Source organism: Bubalus bubalis, chromosome 15, assembly GCF_019923935.1.
Source record: "Bubalus bubalis isolate 160015118507 breed Murrah chromosome 15, NDDB_SH_1, whole genome shotgun sequence".
NCBI classification, from domain to species: Eukaryota; Metazoa; Chordata; class Mammalia; order Artiodactyla; family Bovidae; genus Bubalus; species Bubalus bubalis.
This window is the reverse complement of record NC_059171.1, coordinates 52,893,090-52,918,283: the sequence shown is the minus strand read 5'-3', so window position 1 is coordinate 52,918,283 and position 25,194 is coordinate 52,893,090. Positions and strand designations below refer to the sequence as shown.

At 42.2% G+C, this 25,194-nt stretch overlaps 1 protein-coding gene and 1 long non-coding RNA gene across 2 annotated transcripts in view; one reads left to right on the top strand and one right to left on the bottom strand.

Moving 5' to 3' along the window:
- LOC123329487 overlaps positions 1 to 10,006 on the bottom strand; it is a 96,471-nt gene extending 86,465 nt beyond the window's left edge. The window contains exon 1 of the long non-coding RNA XR_006544988.1: positions 9,927 to 10,006. This is a non-coding gene — a long non-coding RNA (uncharacterized LOC123329487). The remainder of the gene's footprint in view (positions 1 to 9,926) is intronic.
- Positions 10,007 to 21,582: 11,576 nt separating this feature from the next.
- On the top strand, positions 21,583 to 24,950 carry BHLHE22 (basic helix-loop-helix family member e22). The gene has a single exon (XM_025265335.2). It carries the CDS (start codon positions 22,152 to 22,154, stop codon positions 23,241 to 23,243), a length of 1,092 nt encoding a protein of 363 aa, XP_025121120.2. The 5' UTR covers positions 21,583 to 22,151; the 3' UTR covers positions 23,244 to 24,950.
- Positions 24,951 to 25,194: the final 244 nt, after the last annotated feature.

Sequence of the window (25,194 nt, the reverse complement as noted above, 5' to 3'; positions counted from 1 at the left end):
ATGTGTGTTGATGGCGCTGGCCCAGAGTTCCTTGCACATCACTGGCCTCATGCTGCACTAGACTTCAGTACGTGCCCTAAATATGGGCCTCCAGGCTGAGAACTTTCAAAGATGCAAACGTACCTGGTTCCAGCAAGAACCAGAACCTGTGCCATCAACGTCAGGCCTGAGTGAAATTGCAGCCTGCCCTCCATCTCCTATTGCTGACGATCCTTCAGCTCTTCCATCTCCCACTTCCTGTCCCTCCTCTCGTCAGTAACTCTTCTTGCCTGTTCACTCGATACCAGCCCCTGAATGCCAGCAGCTGCGTGCATTCAGTCACTATGCGTGCGTGCTCAGTCGCTCTGGTCATCTCATTTCTTTGCAACCTCGTGGACTGTAGCCCGTCAGGTTCCTCTGTCCACTGGATTCTTCAGGCAAGACTGGAGTGGGTTGCCATTCCCTTCTCCAGGGGATCTTCCTGACAGAGGGATCAAACTCGGGTCTCCTGCCTTGCAGGCAGATTCTTTACCATCTGAGCCACTGGGGAAGCCCTGTTGTACTGTACTACTGTACTTTTCAAGGTACAGTACTATAAGATTAAAAATGTCTATTTTTGTTTTTTATGTATTATTTGTGTGAAAGTATTATGAGCCTCTTACAGTGAAGTACTATGTAGTCAGCTGTGCTAGTTGGGTACCTAGGTTAACTTTGTTGGACTTACAAACAAATTGGACTTGGGAATATGCTCTTGGAACAGAACTCATTCGTAGTAGGGGACCTACTGTATCTTCTTCCAACAATGCTAATGAGGTAACTCAGGTTGTAAGGTGGGTGATCTCAGGCATAATACCTCAAGGCACCTACCTAAGGGTGCCTGAAAATCTGAAATCTGAAAAGTAAAGATTTCACCCATGTAAAGTGTTTAGCATGGTTTCTGATGCATCGTGGTGGTGGTGATTTAGTCACTAAGTCATGTCCAACTCTTGTAACCCCACAGACTATAGCCCACCAGGCTCCTCTCTCCATGGATATACTGTAAGACATCAAGAAATCATTCTACTACTTCTATCATAATAAACTTCCATTGGAATTAGGCCAAGGGGAAGGAGTTTAGCACAGATGTATCTCTGAAGCAAAGTATACTCTTTTGTCCTTCATTGAGATGGGCTATTTCTCAAAAAAGGATATAATTAATTTACCTCCCTTGATTGTTGTGGCAATTTACTAATGAACACTGTGAAGTGCTTTGGAAACAGCAAGTGAAAAAAAAATGCTAAATGTTGTATAACAGTTTTCTTTTGCATAGCATCTTCAATACACAATAATGTAACCTGATTTAATTAAACAATATAAAGTTAAATTAAAAAGAGCCGAGGAAAAAATAAATATAAATTAAGAGGCATAGTCCAGGGAGAAGGGCAGGTTTTCAGCTGAGATTTGAAAAACGAGTGTGAATCAATGAGGCAGAGAAACCCTGGAAAGTTGTTTTACTTGAGAGAAGCTACAGACAAGGTCTCTTCTTAGACAATCTGCTACATTCCCTGGGACCTCATTATAACATTAAATGCATCAGCATCTCAAATAACAGTGAATGTTAATGGCTATCACTGGTGAGACACAAAAGAGCACTTAATTACCCTTTGGGGGAGTAAATGCAATCATTACTGAGAATTGTTGAAGTCATATAGAAGTTGAAAAATGTAATAAATTGTGGCTGGCTAACACTGAAGATCCGGGCTTCCTTTCTATAATTTAGAGTCATTCCTGGGAGGCACCTGCTGAACCAGGAGCTACATTTCTCCTACTCCAACTGATGGAATGTAAACAGAAGTGATGTGTGTCATTTCCAGACTGAGGTGGATAATTAGTAATTGTGCTCTTGCCATAATCCTTTTCCTTCCCACAGTGCCCTGTATGTTGAAGAGAGTGGCATCAAACAAAAAAAGAAAGAAAGAAAATGTCTGAATCTCAGAGTCTCAACTTGAAGGAAAGCAACCCAGGAGAGCAGCCCAAGTACGAACATCACCTTGACTTGGCATGGGTGAGAAGTAAGTTGTGTTTATTAAACCACTGATATTTAAAAGCTGTTTACTACCATGCCTAGTCATATAGTGCCATCGCTAGTAAGATATTTTTATTTCTAAAGTTATATTTTTGATCTAAACACTTTTTTATTAGAATAAACATCTATCACACTTTTTTATTAGAATAAACAGCTATCACAAACCATATAAAAAATGGATTGAAGGGGCAGAGCAAGGAACAAAAACTGTCATAGACAGAATATTTATACAAAGTGGAGAGAGAACACAGCATTTGGTCAGCATGGCTGATGAAGAGCTGGGCCAAGGTCCATGCTTAAATATGATGCAGAGGTCAAGTAAGAGAAGAAAAATTTCAGGACTCCCCTCGTGGTCCAATGGTTAAGACTCCATGTTCCCAATGCAGGGGGCCCAGGTTTGATCCCTAGTCAGGGAATTAGATCCTACATGTCTCCACTAAAGATCTGGTGTGCCCCAGCTAAGACTCAGCATGACCAAATAAATTTAAAAATAGTGATAAAATAATAAATATTTTAAAAAGAAGAAAAATGTATTTAAAGTGAATTGAACTTTAGAATCTGGTTGCCATAAATGCCTTTAGTGAAAGCAATTTTCACTGAGCTTTGGCAGGCTAAATCAGACTGTAGTGGTTTGCGGATTGAAGTGGAAGTGAAGCAGTGCTCTTCTTTAAGACCCTTGGCATGAAATGGAAAAAAAGCAGGAAGGTAGCTGGAAGAAAATGGGACAGCGTGGTACAAAGTCCATGGGAGGGACATTGTAGCAAGAAAGGCACCTCTTCCTCTAAAAACTAGAGGCAAGAACAGGTCCTGCTGCAAATTGGAGGAGGAATGGCTGCCTGCTTTCTCCATGAGGATTGCAAAACACTTAGCTGTGCGGGCACTAATGTTTCAATCAATCAATTATGATAATAATAAAAGAAATGGGAATAATTTCAAGCCAATGTACAACCAAATGTGAATAAAAATACATAAAACCAAATATTACTCACCCATAAAAAAGGACAAAATAATGTCATCTGCAGTGACATGGATGGACCTAGAGATGTTATACTGAGTGAAGTAAGTCAGATAGAGAAAGAAAAAATGTCATATGATGTCACTTACATATGGAACCTAAAGAAATGGTACAAATGAGCCTATTTACAAAAGAGAAGTTGAGTCACAGAAGTGGAAAACAAGCTTGTGGTTACCAAAGGGGTAAAGGCGGGGGTGGAGAGATAAATTGGGACATTGGGATGACATATACACATTACTATACATAAAACAGGTAGGTAATATGAACCTACTGCATAGCACAGGGAACTCTACTCAGTACTCTGTAATGACCAATATGGGAACAGAATCTAAAAGAGTGGACATATGTATACGTATAATGTATATGTATTATACATTATACCTTAAGTATATGTATGATGATTCACTTTGCAATACAGCAGAAATTGACACAACATTGTAAATCAACTATACTCTAATAAAAAATTAATTTAAAAATATACAATAACCAGTAAGGGGGAAATCCACAAAGTTAGATACAGAGATAGATTCACATACAATAAAGATATAGTATGAAATACAGTAAAATAATATGTAGATAACTGGCAATACATTTGATAGTTATTTTGCAAATATTCTAAGTTATTTTGCAAATATTCTAAGTTAAGTGAAGAAGAAAACTAATTATTATCAAGGGAAACTATGTGCCAGACAGTGGGCTAGTTTTACAAACATCTTCTTATTTATTTTGCATCACAATTGCATGAGGTATCACTTCCATTTTTTTTTTTTTTAGCTTGAATAAACTGGCATTCAACTCAGAGTTATTAAACAACAGAGCTAGGGTTCAAACTCATATCTGTGACTTCAAAATTCATGCTCTCATTATATTCAAAACTGCTGTTGCTTTAGCAATGAAAGAGAATTCATCTCAGAGACAAATATACCAGAATTAATCTATTATTTCCACATCTTACTTCCTACATTGTCAGTTTTGAGAGCACGGTCTGCGTTTTGCTCAGCTTCGTGCCACTTAACACATGGAACAGTGCTCAAGCACGTGGAAGGGGCTCAGTAAGTTAGTATAGTATGAAGTCTTATTTCTTTGTGTCTATTGCAACATTCCCAGCAGGCTAAAATGAAAATATTACCAAAAAAAAAAAAAGACAAATGAAAGAGAGAAAACAATTTTAAAGAATAAAAATTTATAATGAGATGACTGTGTGCCATGTGCCAAGTTGCTTCAGTCGTGTCTGACTCTTTGCAACCCTATCATGCCTCTGCCCATGGGATTCTCCAGGCAAGAATATTGGGGTGGGTTGCCATGCCCTTCTCCAGGGGATCTTCCAGACCCAAAGATCCAACCCGCATCTCTTATGTCTCCTGCATTGGCAGGTGGGTTCTTTACCACTAGTGCCGACTGGGAAGTCCAGTGAGAGGATTAAGAAAGAACTAAGATGAAAAAGTAGTAGAAGGCATAGATCACATAAACGCACTTGCGAGGGCTGTTTGGGTGATCTGCACGTGTTGATAACAGTGAAAGTTCTACCACTGTAGTGGCTAGGGATAGCACATTCCTATGTACTATTCCATGCCAGATCCTAGTGTTTCTGAGTGGGTGCACTCACAAAAGTCTAAACAGCATACTGTTGTCAATTAATCACTATCAAATATTCCAAAAATGCTTTGTTTTTCCCAAAACCTAGATTGAATTTTAAATTACATATCCATGTTCACACTGCAAATAATGATTTTCGCCTAAGTTGATTTTAACCCCTTTTCAGACTCCATTTGAGAAACCCAAAGAGCCCTCCTTTTAAGAGCCAGACTTTCACATATACAATTTTAACAACATGGAGTTAAGAGTTTGGAGGCAAAATAATGCATATTCTAACAAAAGTTCACAGTTTTAGGTATCAAAGGAAATCATAATAAGCATAATGCACAATAAGCAACATTTGCAAACTACACGTATGGAGCGTGGGTACATCTGGTAGAATACTTAATTTTGAGTTCTATCTTTGTGTTATGCACTCAGCATGTCAAATAGTACCAGCTATTTTAGTCACCCAAGTTAACAAAAGATTTAAATGCTTTACTCCAAGTCTATAACCAACAAAGCCCAAAACCAAAAATCATAGGGAAATGCGATGGTATGTGCTAAAGCTAAAACACCAGATTTTATTCTTTTATTTAAAAATACTTTTATAAATGATAATGCTTTTTTATTATATTCCAGCCAAAAAGAAAAAAAAAAAGAAATAATGGCTTCACATCCAGCTAGCTAGAAGTTATTCTTATGAAACATAAGTGAACATCAACCTAGACATCTCTATTTGAATAAATACAGATAAATAAGAGACATAAATGACTATAACACAGTGATTGCTCTAGGCATGTTTTAAAATTATTTAATTTTTGCATTTGATAGCAAAATAGAATTGAAATATAAAACATTATACTTTTGGATAAGTTTTTACCACTAAAATTAATAAAAGGGCTTCCCTGGTGGCTGGGTGGTAAAGAATTGCTTGCAGTGCAGGAGATTGGGTTCTATCCCTGGGTCGGGAAGATGCCCTAGAGAAGGAAATGGCAACCCACTCCAGTATTCTTCCCTAGGAAATCCCATGGACAGAGGAACATGGCAGGCTACAGTCCATGGAGTCGTTAAGAGTCAGACACAACTTAGCGACTAAAACCACCACCAAAATTAATAAAAATCACAATGAAAAAGAATTGAGTGGTTGGAATTATCATGGTTACTTTTTAAACTGTAGCCATGTTTTAAATACTACTTTTAGTATATTTTAACACACTTTTAAACACTACTGATTCATAATATGCAAAGCTAAGGAGATTCTCACACTAACACTTTCTCCTTTCATTTTTCGTTAATTAATTATTCTTTTGGACTGTCAAAGTTTACATTCTGTCCCAGTTCTAATAATCCCTATATATGTTTTGTCTTAGTTTTATACTGAAATGAAGTGCTCATCTCCATTCCTTTCATCAGGCTGTCTGCATTCCTGAGTTCTCTATTTTAATTAATAGCCTAACTGGAGAAATCTCAGCATCAAGTCATTTTTTAAGGAATGACTCAACAGTACTGAATTCTTTGGGACTAGCTGCCTCTTGCCTTTAGACTTAATGGACAGCTTTCATGGATGTAACATTCTCAGGTCTCACTTAGCCACAGAATCAGGCTTTTTTTTACTCCCCTGGGAGTCTGGGCATTGACTGTTGCCATGAAGAAATCAGAAATCAGTCTTTCCTCTGATAGTTGCCAGTTAGGAAAACACTATGTAGACTCTTTTATAGATTAAGAAACTGAGGATCAGAGAGGTTGAGTGCTAAGTCGCTTCAGTTGTGTCTGCCTCTTTGCAACCCTGTGGACTGTAGCTTACCAGGTTCCCCTGTTCATAGGATTTTCTAGGCAAGAATACTGGGAGTGTGTTGCCATTCCCTTCTCCAGCGGTATCCTCCCAACTCAGGGATAGAACTTGTGTCTCTAATGTCTCCTGCATTGGCATGTAGGTTTTTTACCACTAGCGCCACCTGGGAAGCTCCCAGAGAGGTTGCTGCTGTTGCTAAGTCACGTCAGTCGTGTCTGACTCTGTGCGACCCCATAGACGGCAGCCCACCAGGCTCCCATCCCTGGGATTCTCCAGGCAAGAACACTGGAGTGGGTTGACATTTCCTTCTCCAGGGCATGAAAGTGAAAATGAAAGTGAAGTTGCTCAATCGTGTCCGACTTTTCGCGACCCCATGGACAGTAGCCTACCAGGCTGCTCCATCCATGGGGTTTTCCAGGCAAGAGTACTGGAGTGGGTTGCTGTTGCCTTCTCTGCCAGAGAGGTTAAGGGTCATATAATTTAATAAATGAGAAAACTGGAATCAGACAGTAGGTCCCTTGACTCCTTGAAGTTCATGATAGAAAGTCAAGAAAAAGCTACGGACTTTATTATCCCCCCATGAACAACATGCTTGAATGTGTCTCAGAAGATGGCTGTTCCTCACTTATTTCACCTGCTGCGCTGGAGTTCACAGTCCAAGTAATGGAGCGACCTGCGTTTCTGTACATGGCTCATAGAATAACATTGCAAGTATTTTTTTTTCCTCTTTAAGACATAAGACAAAATGTGTAATTATTCACAGTCACAAATTAAACTGAAACCTCAATGAAAAGAAGATGAAACCCGAATACAATGAATATGAAACATCAAATATGTGTTTAAGGATGTGTTAGAAACAAATAAAGATGAGAATCAGTGAATGAGAGAAAGCTAAGATATATGAAGCCATTTGCCAGCCACCCTTAAAAAACCGTAAGTAATTACAGGCATGGGAAGTGTTGAAATTACATTATACACATTTGAGCAAGTGGAAAATCCACACAATTCATTTCTATATTATAAGATGAGATTTTAAGAAGTATCTGTTTGCCTGTCTAATGGTCCATTTTGCAATAAGTGCCTTTGTAATCTCCAAATAAATTTACAAGTCTAGTATGCTATGATTATTTTCTATCTCTTTTCTAAACTATGTATATGCAATTATAAGGGCAATGGAGTGTATGCAGAGTTAAGAAGGAGAGATTGTGATTAAAGGGGTGTCTTTCCTGGAAGGGAAGAAAAAAAGTAAATTTTGATAGTTTCAATCATAAGCAGAAAATTTATTTTATGATCGCTACTATAACATTTACTGCTACTGAAATTACATTGACTAACCAGATACTCCAGGTACATGTACCATGGCCACAAATTCCTGCCACTAGGTGGCAGTGGCGCCACCTAGGGTAGCACTGACCGCCTAACAATCATTTCATGATTAACGTCCCATCCCCCCTCCCTGTAGCATCTAGAGCTTGCCAACAATGAACACGTGTCTCCTTCAGAATTCTTTAGTTTTTATCAAAAGAGAATTGAATTAACAAAAAATTAATTAGACACCTATTCCTAAGAGCAATCATCTTAGAAATAAAATTTAAAGAAAGCCCTGTACACAACCACAGAATATTTGCTGTGTGGCTCTGCGTCCAATTGAGCTGGATTGCAATGTGTGAATTGAATCCAGTTTGTACAGATAGATGAACTGCTGGGATGCTTAAATAGGTTTTGTCACCACTTACCTTAATGTAGGTTACAAAATTACTCTGACATGCTTCACAGAGGCAGGATTCTGCACCTTCAGGTGAGTTTTAAACTCACTGCTTACTCTTATCAAGATGATGATCACATTGGATCCTGCTAATGAGCTTTGAAGCAGCATTTCTCCTTGCAGAACTGTTACTCTTCAAAAATAGGCTGAAGAAATTCTTCCTGGAGCCCTCTGCTTTTTCCTTTCCCTTCCAAGCCTACCCGTGGTTCAAAACTGTCACTTCTGTCGCAAGTTGCACTCACTAAGAATCAGTGCTTCTCAGAAACATTGTCATCTGTCAACCTCACTAATCCACTTCCTCTTCTGACACTTCATTAGTAGGCGAGGTTCTTTTTCTCCATGCATTCATTTAAGATACCCTATTAAGTAAGTCAGTACTTTTTAAATCTCTTTAAGATCCTTCTTAAAGAAGCTTTGCTCTCTTATCTTTCATTATGCAACAATATATTTCAATGTAGAGAGAAGAGACTTATTTTAAAACTTCTATACCTTAACTAACATCAAGTCCTACAAAAAGTGCCTGTATTCATTCAACAAGGAAAAAGTGCTTTCCTCATTACTGTAGTCTGAGATTGTATTCAACATATCTATTTCTGTATCATATTTTTAAAGTGAAAAATAATCCATGAATTTAAAAAGAAAAAAAAATGCTATAAAGTATCAGTAACCAGAAAATATAGGGAGTTTGACAGTAATGAAAAAACAGTCAAGAGCTGCCCTGACTTTAAGTCGTCTGCAAACTGTTTTCTTTTAAATGGTTGCATGATGAACACAAGTGATATTTCTGGGTCTTGGCACATCAAACTACCCACAGATGAAAGATGACTTAATTGCTTTGACCACAGTCCGAGTCAGAAGAGCTCAGTTGGCAAATATAAAAATAGCCTGGTGCCATGTGCATTTGCATTTGAGTAAGGAGTGATTTCATTTCAGTGCCCAAAGACTAGGTAACAAAGCAAGCCACGGAGAGTGAAACACACCTTGCAAGTAGCAGCCTCAATCCCTGACCAGACTGTCTAAGGCTGCAGCAGACACCTTGATCTTGTCAGCTCCCTCCGTATGCGTAGGAAATAGCGCTGTCAGCACAGAGCTTCCGAATCCAGATCACAATATATTGAAAGTTTATGTCTTAGAGGTTAAGCACTTAAGCATTCACAGAGATTTGTTACCTGAACCATCACTTTTAAATAACCTCCTAAAAAACCTTTTAATAATTAATTATTATTCTAAATATCTGCAGTTACTGTTAATAGCTTCAGTTGCTTCTCATAATTTCCCCTAACAAAGTATTTTCAATCAACAGTCACTGCATAGTGAGGCTTGCTGTATTTTAGACTTTACTACACAGCAGCCTAAATAAAGTAAAAATATATAGAAGAGGAAAAATATGACACAAAGAATAGGAAATTTCTCTAGGCCTTGTATTAAATGTGATTCCAAAGCAAGTAATGGTAAGACATGGACTATAGATGCACCATTTCTTCTAACCCGTTATCTTTGAGATGATGTTACTTTCATATTTTCTAAACTTTGTAATATAAACTGCAAACTTAATTCAGGGGGAAAAAAAATCTGCTATCACTGATTACCATAGCCAGGATCACAGACATTTAAATCAAAAGTCACCTGAGTTGGAAAAGGTTTAAGTTTTTTTCAATAAATTATTTTTTATAATGACTATAAAAGTTATATAGTACATTGAGGCGAGCTGAAGCTACATACTTTACTATACCTGAATTGCGAGGAGTACTTTCAGAGACATAAAAGCTGACAATCAGACATCTGAGTGCGACTGGAAAATAGCAGCCCCTGAAAGATTAAAGTGTGAATTTTAGTAACCTCAGAGGCAAAAACCATTGTTCTTTCACTTTTGAACCAGGAAACAGAATGGGCAAATGATAATACAAACACATGCAAGGAGATCAAAGGTTAAAGTCAGACCCCCAAACCACTTTGTCAAATCTGGAAGCAGAATTCTTGCCCCACAACAATCTATAATTGTTCTGCTCTTTCAAAAGAGTTCTGTGACCATGCTAAAATGAAAGTATAAAATGGCTCAATTTACAAAGTAAAACTGAGTCATTCTTTGCTGAAATTCAATAAAGCCACTAACATTGTAATATAATCATATACAATATGTAAGTAATACATATTATATATATTTTTAATATCATAAATTTTCTTCAAAAATTTAATTCCCTCAGTTGGTAAACAATCTGCCTGCAATTCAGGAGACCTGGGTTCAATCCCTGGGTGGGGAAGATCCCCTGGAGGAGGGCATGGCAACCCACTCTGCTATTCTTACCTGGAGAATTCCCCATGGACAGAGGAGCCTGGTGGGCTACAGTCTGTGGGGTTGCAAAGAATCAGACACGACTGAGTGACTAAGCACAGCACAGCACATCTCTGGTTAAGTAAAGATACATATTGTCACTAAATAACACTATTATTTTTAAATGCATTCTGGATCCAAACAACATGAAAGAAAATGGTTTTAGGTAATAAAATGTCAGAAGCAAAATTACAGAAAGCAAATGTTTAAAATCAGGAAAATCACTCTTAATATTTTTAAAATAATAATTGATTTATTGTTATTATTTAATTATAATTTATTATTTAATTTTAAAATAAAAAGAGAATGAATAATGATGCAAACAACCTATAGGAAATAGTAACACTCATTTAATCATTTATTGGTAAGTTTTTTTTTTATTGGTAAGTTTTTATTTCTTAAAAAAAAAAAAACTACATGCATGACAGACAGTAAATAGCTTCACCTATAATCTTTATCAAGCTATTTAAAATAACTCGTGAAAAACCTTACCCTTGAATCTCAAATCTTAGTTCCCAGAGATAACAAGGGTTTAACTGTTCTGTAAACTTCTTTCAGATTTTTAAAATCATTTATTTATTTTTAATTGAAGGATAATTACAATATTATGCTGGTTTCTGCCATACATCAACATGGATCAGCCATAGATATACATATGTTCCCTCCCTGTGTGGGTCCACGTTTTTTTAATACAAAAATGACTCTAGATTCTCTGTCTTGGTTTTTCAACTTAATTATGCATCAGAAATGTTTTTCCAGGTCAGTGTATATAAAGATTGACTTCATTTACTTTTTATAACCACATACTATTTTATAGAATGAAGAAACCATCATTTATTTAATCATTTGCTTACTAAAGAACATTGTTTCTTATTTTTTGCCATTTCGAAAAACACTTATGCTATTTCTATAGTACTTATGCCACTATTTCTATAGGATTGGTTCTTAGGCATCAGACTCAAAACCACCTGCACAAAAAGATTATACTGATTTTCACTACAATCATTTCCCTTACAGCTCTATGTATCATTATTATTTTTAAATTTTGCCTATTTAAAATTGCTTTTATAAACAGTGCTGCAATGAATATAATAGCCAGGACATGGAAACAACCTAGATGTCCATCAGCAGATGAATGGATAAGAAAGTTGTGGTACATATACACAATGGAGTATTACTCAGCCATTAAAAATAATACATTTTTGACTCAGTTCCAATGAGGTGGATGAAACTGGAGCCTATTATACAGAGTGAAGTAAGCCAGAAAGAAAAACACCAATACAGTATACTAATGCATATATATGGAATTTAGAAAGATGGTAACAATAACCCTGTATGCGAGACAGCAAAAGAGACACAGATGTGTAGAACAGTCTTTTGGACTCTGGGAGAGGGCGAGGATGGGATGATTTGGGAGAATGGCATTGAAACATGTATAATATCATATATGAAATGAATCACCAGTCCAGGTTCAATGCAGGATACAGGATGCTTGGGGCTGGTGCACTGGGATGACCCAGAGGGATGGGATGGGGAGGGAGGTGGGAGGGGGATTCAGGATGGGGAACATGTGTACACCTGTGGCGGATTCATGTTGATGTATGGCAAAACCAATACAATATTGTAAAGTAATTAGCCTCCAATTAAAATAAATAAATTTAAATTAAGAAACAATAAATTTAAAAAGTAAAGTTGATAAATAAAAAAAGATTGCTTTAATTTCTATTTTCCTTTGATTAAAGATTTTGAACATCATTTTATTTCATTCTTTTTTAAAATTTAATTTATCATTATTATCTTTTTTTGGCCATGCCTTGCAGCCAAAATAAAAGGGATCCTTTAGTTCCCCAACCAGGGATTGAACCAGTGCCCCCTGAATTGGAAGCATGGAATCTTAACCACTGGACTGCCAGGGAAGTCCCTGAACATCTTTTAATATCTTTTTTCTTCGAGAAATTTATATTTTTCTATTAATTGACAGATTACATTATCTTATTTTTCTATTAGATATCTTCTTGTTTTGCAGAAGCTCTTTGTATATTTGATGTATCTGCTATTTGTTTTTACAGAACAGGAATTTTAATTTTTAAATGTGTAGTTTAAATGTGTCAAACTTTCTCTGCGTGAGTGTCTGAATTTTTGCCTTGCTTAGGAGAACTCCACTGTAAATCTATACAAAGTATCTTTATGAATAGTATTATCATCAGGGTACCCTAAATGCCTTTCTCAGTCCACAGAGAATTGATGTAACTCTGATTCTAGTAAAATAATAAAACAAAATTTAAGTAGAAATTTGGAGAAGGCAATGGCACCCCACTCCAGTACTCTTGCCTGGAAAATCCCATGGACGGAGGAGCCTGGTAGGCTGTAGTCCATGGGGTCGCCAAGATTCGGACGCGACTGAGCGACTTCCCTTTCACTTTTCACTTTCATGCATTGGAGAAGGAAATGGCAACCTACTCCGGTGTTCTTGCCTAGAGAATCCCAGGGACGGGGGAGCCTGGTGGGCTGCCGTCTATGGGGTCGCACAGAGTCGGACACGACTGATGTGACTTAGCAGCAGCAAGTAGAAATTATCTTCAAATACTTACAGGATAATAAATATTGCCTGGGGGCAATAAACAGCGGATGTTTTAAAAGAAAAATAATTTAGACAAATCTGATTTCCTTTCTTGATAAAAATAACAAAATTAGTGGGTAAGGGAAGAGAAGGTGTTTAATATATTTAGACCTTTGACATACATTGTCTCTATAAGTCTTTCATAAAAAATTAATTAAAATTGGCTTTGAAGTGAGTACTGTCAACTGAATCGAAAACTGCCTGATGGACCAGCAATGACAGAGATAATAAGAGCATTGACCCAGTGGTGGGAAGGGAAGAAACAAGCACCACACTAAGACCAGTGATAGATTTGGATTCAGGAAGTTTTTACATTAATGATCAAGACAGAAGAAAGAAAAATGATATAATCATTAATTTAACAAATGTCACTCAGTTGAAAAGTATGGTCCACACATTTGAAGTTTTTAAAATAGAAGCTTGTGGTGGGAGACAGAAACACAGGGGAATAGCCAAGTCAGAACTGACCTTGAACCAAATCAATGGCCATTTCTCCATCCATATACCAGTTAGTGCCATCAAATCACACTATGGTGCCCACTGTATTATTGGCTAGGGGCAAATTCATCCATTCAAGATCCAAGGAAGAGAGCCAGGACTCCCAGGTAGGGCAGTAGGGATATTCAGGAGAGGGGAGAGCACTGGAGGCAAAGGGCACTGATGGTGGGAACATAAAAAGTCCAGCACCTGCCACTCCTACTTCCACGATCCTCCAGAATGGCTCAGCAGTGAAAGATGCTCTAAAATCTGCCAGCACCTGAAAGCTCTGATTTTTTTAAAAAGTAAATAAAATGCCAGCCAATAATGATAGTTAGAGGTGATTGGACTGGTCTAGATGACACAAAGAAGCATAATAAAGTGCTAACATTAAATTCACATGATATTTTAGTGTGTACAAAATGCCTCCATATCATTTCCGTTGATTGATACCCAGAGGAGGTCAGAAAAGGCATGATGAATAGATCCATTTTTCTGCTGAAGCTAAGTGGGATCAAGAAAACTGCCAAAGACCACACAGTTACTCTGCCCAGGGTCTGCTATTTCTATTATACCTACTCATACCTTTTAAAGTAATTCACAGACAACTGCAATCAAGTTTGGACATATGTAAAAATTGTAATTCAAATACTTTTTTACTTTTTATTGTTTTCTTTATTTTGGCCACATGGCTTGTGAGATCTTAATTCCCTGACCAAGGATCAAAAAAGTTCTTTTTAAAAGAAAAGCAAAGTGCATCTTCATGAGACAAGCAAATTTCCACAAACACTGAAAACATGCATCTTTTGGTCTTTATTCTGCATACCTCCCTTTCCTCAGTCTTCCTTCCTTTTATCCTTCCTTCCTTTTCTTTCCTTTTTGTCCCCAAGACCCTTGTTCTCAAAAACACTAGGCATATGGGAAGTAACTCAGGGGACTAAGGATTTTAATGTACATGAATCACAAACAACCTTCCTGGGAAAACCTCAACTTCTTATCTTTGAAGGCAATGGGAATTTTTATTTTCCTTAAGTACCTAAGGCCTGAAAGAAAGTAAAAGTGTTACTTGCTCAGTCCTGTCCAACTCTTTGAGGACCCATGGACTGTAGCCCACCAGGTTCCTCTGTCCATGGAATTCTCCAGGCAAGAATTTGTAGTGGATAGCCATTCCCTTTTCCAGGGGATCTTCCCAGCCCAGGAATTGAACCTGGGTATCCTGTATTGCAGGCAGATTCTTTACCATTTTAGCCACCAGGAAAGCTCAACTCTTATGTCACTTTAGGACTAACTTTCATTTCTCCCTGCCTCTTGGTAATATCTGTTCTCCTCAAGGGCAATGCTGGACAATAGACAGATATCCTGGTTTTCCTGCCAATGGCATTGTAGCAAATGATGCCCCCCTTCATGCCCCGAAATGAAGTATTTCATCGGAGGAATGTTATTTTTATGTTAAGACACTCATGTCATGATGCCTTATTTTAATACTTGTTTAACACTGAGAAAATATAGCACAAATATGTGTGTATGTGTATATACGTGTGTGTGTGTGTGTGTGTGTGTGTATTTCTAAGTGGGCAGCTCAAACAGTACCATTTTAATCCAAATACACTAATAGAAAAACCAAGTTAAATGTTTCTTAAACATAAGTTAAAATGATTATGTGCAGCAATACTGAATTGCTAGAATAGATCAAATGACCTCATCGAAAATGTTTGAGAAGGTGTCAAACTTATCCATGTTAAGTTTAAAAATTTCAACTGTGAAAAGCTCTCTAGCTAACCATCTGTTTATCTTGTTCCTCCTATATATAATCAAATTTCTTTCAAACAGGAAGGCTTACACTGACAGAGTAAATGAGTCCAAATATTTGGCTTAATAGAGCTTCACTTTAATTAATCAAATAAAATTAATCTTTCAACTGAAGTGAAGTTTACATTTGTCCGTTTGATCTACAATATTTTTGAAGGATACTCATAATATTTTGTACACTACAAAAAGCATATCTACTTTCATTTGTATTTCAAGCAGCTGGCCTGGGCATATTATCATAGATGAGAAATGTTCTTAATTGGGATATCATCTCTTTACTGGATTTTGATCTTACTTACAAAAGGGAGCAGGACTTGCAAAAATACATTTTAGAAATATTTTAATTTGCAAAAGTGTTAGGTATCCACGGTTCTATTATGTGCATTAAATTTTTGGAAAACAATTTAGCTTCAGATGACATTTCAGGCTCAGAAAGCCTAAATTAGACATTCTGAAAGATTGTGAGTTGAGAAGACTGTTCAAGAAAGTGAAGGGCTATTGAGAAAAATGGAGCAGATTCTTTACTGATGTTGATTAGTAAAATTTGATGAGGCACTAGGAGGAGAATTTGTTTCAACACAGCATCATCTCACAGTAGTCTACTTTCTATCATACTACATGGTAAGCATAACCCAGAAAAAGTAAAAAAAAAAAAAAGACAACTGCTTTTAATAAATAAACCCATACTTAACAAGAAATGCTTTAGTGATTAAAATATCCCGATAGTAATTCAGCAATTGCTTTTCACTAGTCAATTAACACCTGAGAGCACTGAGATATTTATAAAGTTACAGTATCTTTTGCATAAAATAACTGGTTCAAATCCTAATTTAGAAATTAATCTGGGATTTAATTTCTTCCATAAAATTATGTATTGATGATAAATTAAAGAATCATATTTTATCACAAGTCCCTAGAATAATAACTATATCCGAATCTATAAAAATGATGTGTGTAAATATAGCATACAGACTTCTATTCACAAATAATTAGCTTCCGGGATTGTGTCTGACAATCTTTAATGATCATAAATTTCCAGCTCATCTTTTATCATCGCAATCAATTTATCACTGAAATAATTTTTGAGGCGTAAAATAAAGTGTCTCTCATATTTGAATACTTCATTCTCAGTATTTAAGTATGTTGTTGTCATCCATCGTTACGTTCTCCTCACGGCCAGGAGATGGCGCTGTGGGTTTTAAATCTCAAAGCTAAAACCCCAAAGGCAGAATTGAGCCCTTTTCAGTTAGTTTCGTCTTAATTCGTGGACACCAAGACAAGCCCTAAAAGTGTTCACTTTTTTTAGGCCAACAATTTTTCTGCCCCCACCCCCCAAGTAGAACGTTTTCCAAGATTCGAAAAGATAAACTCATGTAACAAAAATGAGTATTATCAACCTCTAAGGAGCGCGACTGAATATGTCCAGGTAACCAAGAAGGCAGTGCATTTTTCAGAAACTCTTTTCACTGTTTCCTTTTATCTGCGTATCCTGCCCTACCGCTGGAGTCCCGGCAGTGCTATACCACGCCCCTCCCCTTAAAAGTCACCTGGAAGCCAGGTGAGCCCTTCGCTGCGAGCCTGGGGACCTGCCTGTCCGCCTGGGGCGCATCCTCGCGCCGAAAAAGCTGCTTGTCTTGGGGCGGGGGGCGGGGGGGCGCTGTTTGACCGATTCCCTTCAATGTTCACACTTAAGCCAGCTAGTCGCCAAAGAGTCCTGAGGATCAACTTCTTTCTTTAAAATAGATAAAGAATATGGAAGAAAATCTTCACGAAAGAACTTTATATCAACAGGTTTCTGCTTTTCCAAGGTCGAAGTCCTTGGAATTGCCAAGCACTTCAGACCTAAGGCTAGGGACCTTGGCGCGCTGCCAGGGCTGGTCCACCGCCCACGGCCCCTGCTTCTTCGCGGCCCTCCTCCCCATTAGCCCCGCCAATCCCCAACGCACAGGCGGACATATAGCATCTCTTCGCACTGAGCTTTGGGGGACCTAGCTAAGAGGGTAAGAAAAGACATGAATAAACAAACGGGGGCCGAAAGGCTTGACTTCAGGAGCTCGATGGACTTGAAGCTCTCCGCCACCAAGTCGACCCTGCGTTCCCGAAGCCGGCGGGGGCGCAGGATGACTAACAACTGTACCGGCTTCAAACCGACCTAAGAGTTACCAAACAGCGCCGAGCAGGCGAGGGGAGCCGGTAGGCAGATGCAAGTTCAAGGTCAGCGTGCCTCAGATTGGGGCTGGAGAGCAGCCAAGAATGTGAGGGCCTGAAGCGCTGGGGACGCGCCCTGCCAGTGCGCGCCTTGGACGAGGCGGAGGAGGGCTCGGAGCCCCAACTCCCTGGCGGTTTCCCAGGAGGACGTTCCGCTGGGGTCACCGTGGTCCCGGCCTGTTGCAATCCCCAAGGCTCGGCTTCTCCGCCTCAAGGGCAGCGCAGCCCCAGGCGGTTTCCATGGCTCTCAGGGAATTTGCTTTTCCAAGCAGTTCCCGAGCAAAAGTTCGTGACATTTTGGGCAAACTTTGCTTTTTACCTTCTTGAATGTCCTCAAATAGATAAATGAAAACACATTCACACAAGTATAATTCTCCCTTTCAGAAAACACAGATACTCAAACCCCAGTATTCTAGAGTTCTCCTAACTTTTAAATATTGATAATTAATAAGCTGTTTATCAGGGCTATAGAAGTAACAAAGAGGAACTCCTGGCTTTGCTCTTAAATGATGGATTCGATTGTGTTCCGTTCTGATTTTATTCAGGTTCCTATTTCAAATTACAAGCATTAATGAAGATGATCAAGATATTTAAGTACGACCTAAAAAAAAATTAGTTTGGTCTGAAATCCAATAGCCCTGTCATTTCAATGCGGGGTGGCTTGTTAAGTGTTTAAGCGTCCTTTCAAAGCCGTAGGTGTGTTCCTTCCTGCTGAAACAAAACTGTATTCATCTTTGCACAACATGCGCTGGCGTCTGTAAATTTGGTATGCAACACTCGGCCAAGAATGCTCCCTGTCCGGATATGTGTCTGCCAAACCGCACCGCTGCGCCACCAGCCCAGCACCAAGGGCACCCTGCTGAGGTGTCCCTGGACGGCGCCTACCCCGCCGTCTGGACCGCGGGGTGGCCTGATCTGCCACCACCTCGAATGGGCAGAAGGAACAGTTCCCTGCGTTTCCTGTCCCCCCATTGCTTCAGTAACTCACACTGATCTTCTCTGAAACTGCAGAGTCAAGAGGGTTTCGCTTCCACCGTTTCATTCCCAGGGGTCATTTGTGGGTCAGGAGTTTCCCTCGAGGGCTGATTCCACACCCCACCCCACCCTCCCAGCCTTCCCAGATCCCCAGAAAGTGCTTCCTTTGGTTTTTTCTCTGCTCTCTTTCCAACTTGCTAGTTAGATGTGGAACCCAGGCCCTTTCCCCTCTTCGTAGCAGAATAAAGTTCAAGCGCAGACATTTTTGGAGCTCCTGCGGCCAGAGAGGGGTACTAAGTGGGCAGCTGACGTCAGCCCTTTGCTGGCCCGAAACCAGACGGCGGGATTTCTACTCAAGTGGTGAGAAAGAGCCTAGGCCCTGACTCAGGGCTGGTGACGATTAAACCAGGTAACGAGACACAGGGCAGATGTGTTTTCATTGCCCTGTAAGATAAATGCAGCGTTAAGTGCCTGACAACTTCCCAGAAGCAATCAGCAAAAGTTTACGAGTGCATAAACCTCAAAGACCATTCCCCGACGGTTGTTATAAGGCCCACTTTTAGAGCTTCTATAAATTCTTCAGCAGTTTCCCCAAGCTAAGTTTCCAGGGACTATTAAGCAGCCACCTCCTCCGGGGAGACCTGGGGGATTTTCTTGAACCGCCAAAGAAAGAGGTTTGGGGCTCCTAGTGAGTGAAATGAAGTTGCGCCAAAGTTTGCTTCAGAAGTTTGGGTGGCCAGGGAGGGAGGAGGTAGGAAGGTGGACCGGAAGTGGGGTCCAGGGAAAAGTTCATGATATGCCGGGTTAGCTGACAGCAGCGGAGGGCCGGGGTCTGTCGAGGGTCGGGGATCTAGCGGAGCTTTGACCGCTTTGGGTGGTGGCCCCAGTTTGGCCAGTCCGGTTCTGCAGGGCACAGCTCCCTGTGGCGCTCCTAGCTAAGTCCGAGCTCCCCCAACTCGGCCCGGACACGGTAGCTCCTTCGTCTGTCTAGTGCCCACTGAGTGTCCGGCAGGAATCCAGCCGGCCAGCGCACCAGAGAGGCGGCCTGGACGAAGAACCGAGTCCGAAACCGGAAACGTGTCTCCACTCCTCCCAGAGCCAAGACGGTGCCAGCTTCGGTCCTCCCCCAAGTGGCCAGAGTTCTTGGGTCATTTAGTATCAGACACACCGACTCACCTACATTTATAGAGAACCTTTGTTTACGATCCCGGTGAAAACAAAGCTGCTAATTGAAAAATAGTAACAGGAGCGTGTCTTTCAGCACCTTAAAGCCCGAGGTTAACAGCTGCGCGCGCCGGGGGAGGGAGGGGCGAGGGAAGCGATGAGCCAGGGGCCGCCCCGCACGTCTACGTGCCTTGGGGGTCCCGGGCGAGACACGTGGGCCGGATCGAGCCTTCAAGAGCTCAGGGCCGGGGTCCCAGGCTGGAAAGCCTCCGGCAGCCCGCCAGCTCTTTCTCCCCCTTTGGGTTCCAGTTAACCCCAAGGGGCGAAGGTAACCGACGACTGCGTAGCATTTCTGATCCCTTGAGATTCAATTTTGAGCAGTTATTTTGAAAGATAGAGCTGGGCCCCTTTCCCTGCTTTCCAGGTGAAAACGCAGACGTTTCTCTGCCGTCCTCATCCCTCCTTTCTGAAATAAGGCGTCCAACTGTTCCGATATTACCATTCAAAAACAGGTTCTGTGGCGAACCTCATTTGTGAATCTATTACAGAGATTAATAGATTATTTCTCCTTTTTCAACTAATTCTCAGTGGGGAAATTTAACCATATGGTAAGGAGAGAATTAGAATTTCATCACATTAGAGCAAAATGTAATGAAAAGAGTCCAACACCTGGGGCCAACTCAGAAAGCCACAATTAAAAGGTTTTTAATGAAACCAGAGAAACCAAAAATTTCATAGGCTTCAGTAATTCTGCCACATAAGGAAGATTTATTGGAGATGTTGGGAAATATTGTTTTTACTTATGTTGTAAGGATGAAAACCAGCCGCTAAATACCATGTGCGCCCGGACACGGAACCCAGAGTCCCATTTCTCATCCGGGGAGCAGCACTTGTTTCCACACTTCGGCTTCCTCTCTCTCCAAGAACAATCGAGGCAGACCCAGTTGTCCCTGAATGGCTTCCTAGCCTTGGAGGCGACGTTTCCGGGTAAATAAATATGCACTGATGCCCCACTTAGTGTGTGAGAGGGTTTGACTCCCGTTGAAGTTGACTATTCTGAAGCCACTGGATTTTAATCTGGAGGGAAGTTTGAGCAATCAGTTTCTTCCTAGTTAGGAAATCGTGGGCTTCATCATCACCATCACTGTAGCCGTGGTTTGGAGGCGGCTGCGAAAGTAACCCCCTCCACCACCACCTTTACAAAAAGTCTAATGGGCTGCACTCCCCCCGCCCCCCACGCCCAATCGGGGTAGGAAATGGGCAGGGAGCATAGTGGCGGGGGCGGAATAAGGCGGTGTGTTGGAGGGGGGGAGCGATTGCTTTGCTCTTTTACTAGCTAAGAATCTTGGGTGAATTTAGGGCAAGCCAGCGGAGACACCATCTCCCCCCCACTAAAGTCCCATATCCAAATCCAGATCAGAGCCATCCTATGAACAGGAGCGGAGTATCAGTCTCCCCCGGAAGGGTCATGTAGCAATGAGACAGCAGTGGCGAGAGAAGGGCGGGGGGGGGGGGGGGGGACGAGGTGCGGGGGGCTTCTGCTTTCCCCCGGACTCCCAGGCTTCGCCGCCGATCTACAATTTGCTGAAGGAGCAAAGAACATCGTCGACTCTAAGTAGGGCTTTTAGTGTGCTCATTGATGAGTGAAAGTCGCCACACATGTCAAGCTAAAGGCAGTTGTTGGGTTACTAACAGGACCCAGCGCCTTGCAAACATATGCGCTAAGCTGTGTATACAGATGGCAGGCAGAATAATGGAGCAGGCGCCTTTTATAAAGCTCTAGCTGCTGCCTGTCTTCAGACCTGGGAAATGAAACTATTCAGACTCGCGGCCAGATAGCGCCTGCGATTGTTTGTTACCGTTTTAATCCTATTAATTAAAACGTTAACCTGATTGGGTAGAAAGCGCTGTCCCAACAGGCGACTCTTCTTCATAATAACCTACTCAGAGATAATGATGTAAAAGACTCCCCCGTCTGTGGCGGCGGCTGGTTGATGGGTCCGGAAATCTCTTGAAGGTGAATCCAAGCAAGATAAACGGTGCGGAGAGGAGGCGCGGGGCTGGGCTCAGAGCGGCGGCGGCGGCGGCGGCAGCTCCACACCCTGCGCGCCCACCCTCCCACCATGCGGGGCCGCGGCCCATGGTGAGCCCCAGCAGCCAGCACCATCGGCTGGAGACGAAGAAAAAGAAGAAGAGGAGGCGGCGAGCGCGGGGGAAGGCGAAAAAGAAAAAGAAGGGGAGAGGGCTGCCAGCAGCGCCGGGACCGACGCGCGCACCAGCCCCGGAGCCCGGCTCGGGCTCGTCTGCGGCGCCGCCCGACTCCCGAGCCCAGGAGGCGGCGGCGGGCCCGGGCTGCGCGCCGGGGCCGGACCATGGAGCGCGGGCTGCACCTCGGCGCGGCCGCCGCGGGCGAAGACGACCTCTACCTGCACAAGAGCCTGAGCGCCTCCGCCGCCAAGCGCTTGGAGGCGGCTTTCCGCTCCACGCCCCCGGGCATGGACCTGTCCCTGGCACCGCCGCCCCGGGAGCGCCCGGCGTCCTCCTCTTCGTCGCCCCTCGGCTGCTTCGAGCCTGCTGACCCCGAGGGGGCAGGGCTGCTGCTGCCACCGCCCGGGGGAGGCGGCGGCGCGGGAGGCGGCGGCGGCGGCGGCGGGGTGGGCGTCCCCGGGCTGCTCGTGGGCTCCGCCGGCGTTGGGGGCGACCCCAGCCTGAGCAGCCTGCCGGCCGGGGCGACCCTGTGCCTCAAGTACGGCGAGAGCGCCGGCCGGGGCTCAGTGGCCGAGAGCAGCGGCGGCGAGCAGAGCCCCGACGACGACAGCGACGGCCGTTGCGAGCTGGTGCTGCGGCCCGGAGGCACCGACCCGCGGGCCTCCCCGGGTGCGGGAGGCGGCAGCACCAAGGCGGCCGAGGGCTGCTCCAACGCCCTCCTCCACGGCGGCGGCGGCGCCCCCCCGGGGGCCCCGAGCAGCGGCGGCGGCGGGGGTAGCGGCGGCGGCGGCGGCGGGGGTAGCGGCGGCAGCAAGAAATCCAAAGAGCAGAAGGCGCTGCGGCTCAACATCAACGCCCGCGAGCGCCGGCGGATGCACGACCTGAACGACGCGCTGGACGAGCTGCGCGCGGTGATCCCCTACGCGCACAGCCCCTCGGTGCGGAAGCTCTCCAAGATCGCCACGCTGCTGCTCGCCAAGAACTACATCCTCATGCAGGCGCAGGCCCTGGAGGAGATGCGGCGCCTCGTCGCCTACCTCAACCAGGGCCAGGCCATCTCCGCCGCCTCCCTGCCCAGCTCTGCGGCGGCGGCGGCCGCGGCCGCTGCCCTGCACCCGGCGCTTGGCGCCTACGAGCAGGCGGCCGGATACCCGTTCAGCGCCGGGCTGCCCCCGGCCGCCTCCTGCCCGGAGAAGTGCGCCCTGTTCAATAGCGTCTCCTCCAGCCTCTGCAAACAGTGCACGGAGAAGCCTTAAACATCCCCTCCACCCATCCACCACCACCCCGCCCCGAAAAACACCAGACCGACCCCAAAGCTAGAGGACAGTGCACAGCTGCTCACCACCCCTTTTATTTGGTCCTCTCGTAGTTGTGAAACACTTGCAGAACAGACAAAGCGGAGGCGAGAACTGAGAAGTATCAGAGACACTCGGGACTTCTAGCCTCGACAACCCCAGAATCTTGGTCTTTGGGGTGGGAGTGAGGTGGAGTTGGTATGGAGGATAGATGTCTTTATTTTTTCCTCGGAAAAGTGGCAACTTTGGTGGCAGCCTAGACCGCGAGGAAGCAGTTTGCCTTTAAGGTTAAAAAACAAGTTGAGAAGTAGTCGTTATTAAGCGTGGAGGGTATTCCAGGGCAAAATAGTAATCCTACTGATAATTGTGAATTTGGCTAGTGCTGAGGGGGGAAGGAGGAGTCCGGGGTTGGGTGGCTTGTGGGACGGAATATTCATTCAGACAAATCAGAAAGGGCACTTGAAAATAAATTTTGATTCTGAGCCAGGAGAAAAACTTGAAATGTAGATTTATTTAAGTGAAAAAACAAAACAAAACAACAGAAAGAGACACGTTGCTATGAAAGACTTGTATTTTTTATTGTCTCTGAACTTTAATCCTGTGAAAATGCTCAAAAGTTTTGGCAAGAGTGATATAAAAAAACTGACTGTGGCTGAAAGAAATTGCATTTAAAACTATTTATGTGCACCTTGTTACTTTCCACTCTGCAATGATGTATTAACGATTCATGGTATTTATTTGTTATTCATCAATAACCCTTCCACATCAACAGTATTTATCATGTGTTAAGGTCATGGGGTCTTATGTGCAGATTTTTTTAATGCCTCTAAAATTCTGTTTTATAGATTAACTTATATTGTGTGCCAAGTGTTTAAAAGGGTTTATTTGCCAACAAGTATGAAGAGACATATTGATGTATCTGAGCTGCTTAGGTTTATCAAAGGTCACCTGGATATCTTCAGTTGCATCACCCCTGTATTTAAATTGAGCTTTAATAAATTGCTTCAGTCCAAAAATTACAGGAAAGGTGTATTCTTAATTGATGAATGAATTGATCTCTTTTTTTTTTTTTTCCAAAAGGGGACTCTTTTGCATTCTAAAAAGGAAAGACATCACAGCAATAGATCCTATAAGTAAGAACATGCTAAACAAATACTTTTTCCAGGCTGTGCTGTGCATTTTTAAAAGGTCTAATTTAATTGCTTTTAATATATGTGTATATATATAAGTTATTTTAACTGTGGAGAATTATTTAAGTTGAAAGACTGGTTTGATTTGCCTATGGTGTGAAATTCTTTGTTATTTTTCTAAAAAAACAATTAAAAAGAAATAAAATAAAACTAAGGAAGAGCAAGAAGCTATTTACCCAAAGCGAGCTTTCAGTTTTAGTTTGCATGGCTGTTTGCCTGCTTTTCTAGCCTATGAAAATCCAGAAAACCTTTTTTAAAAAATGGAGTCCTGCTATTTTCCACTCCTTGCAGATAATACAAATTCAGTTTGTCAGGTTGGATGGTGAGTGGGGAGTTGTGATGGATCTCTTGGCGGGTTTTGGATGTGTAAAGAATGATATATATATTAAATAGGTCAATCAGACTATGACAGCTATGTACGACCATTTGTATGTGTATCTATGTCAGAAAGAATCTTTATTAAAATATTTTGATCAAACATCTTATTATGCTGTGCTTTGTGGAAGGAGCCATCACCTCTTTTCTGTGTAACTCTTTGCTTGAAAGGTAAAAAAGAAAGGAGTTTTAGAGAAGGTGAAACTAAAGTTCTGTCAGGGATACGCAATTAGGAGCAGCCCTAGTTCACTTGTTTACTTGTTAAAAGAGGATGGCTGGGCCTGGTCATTGGAGGAGAGAGAAATGGGGTCAGCGGTGAGACACAGAGGAGGTCTAGAGCTCCTGTC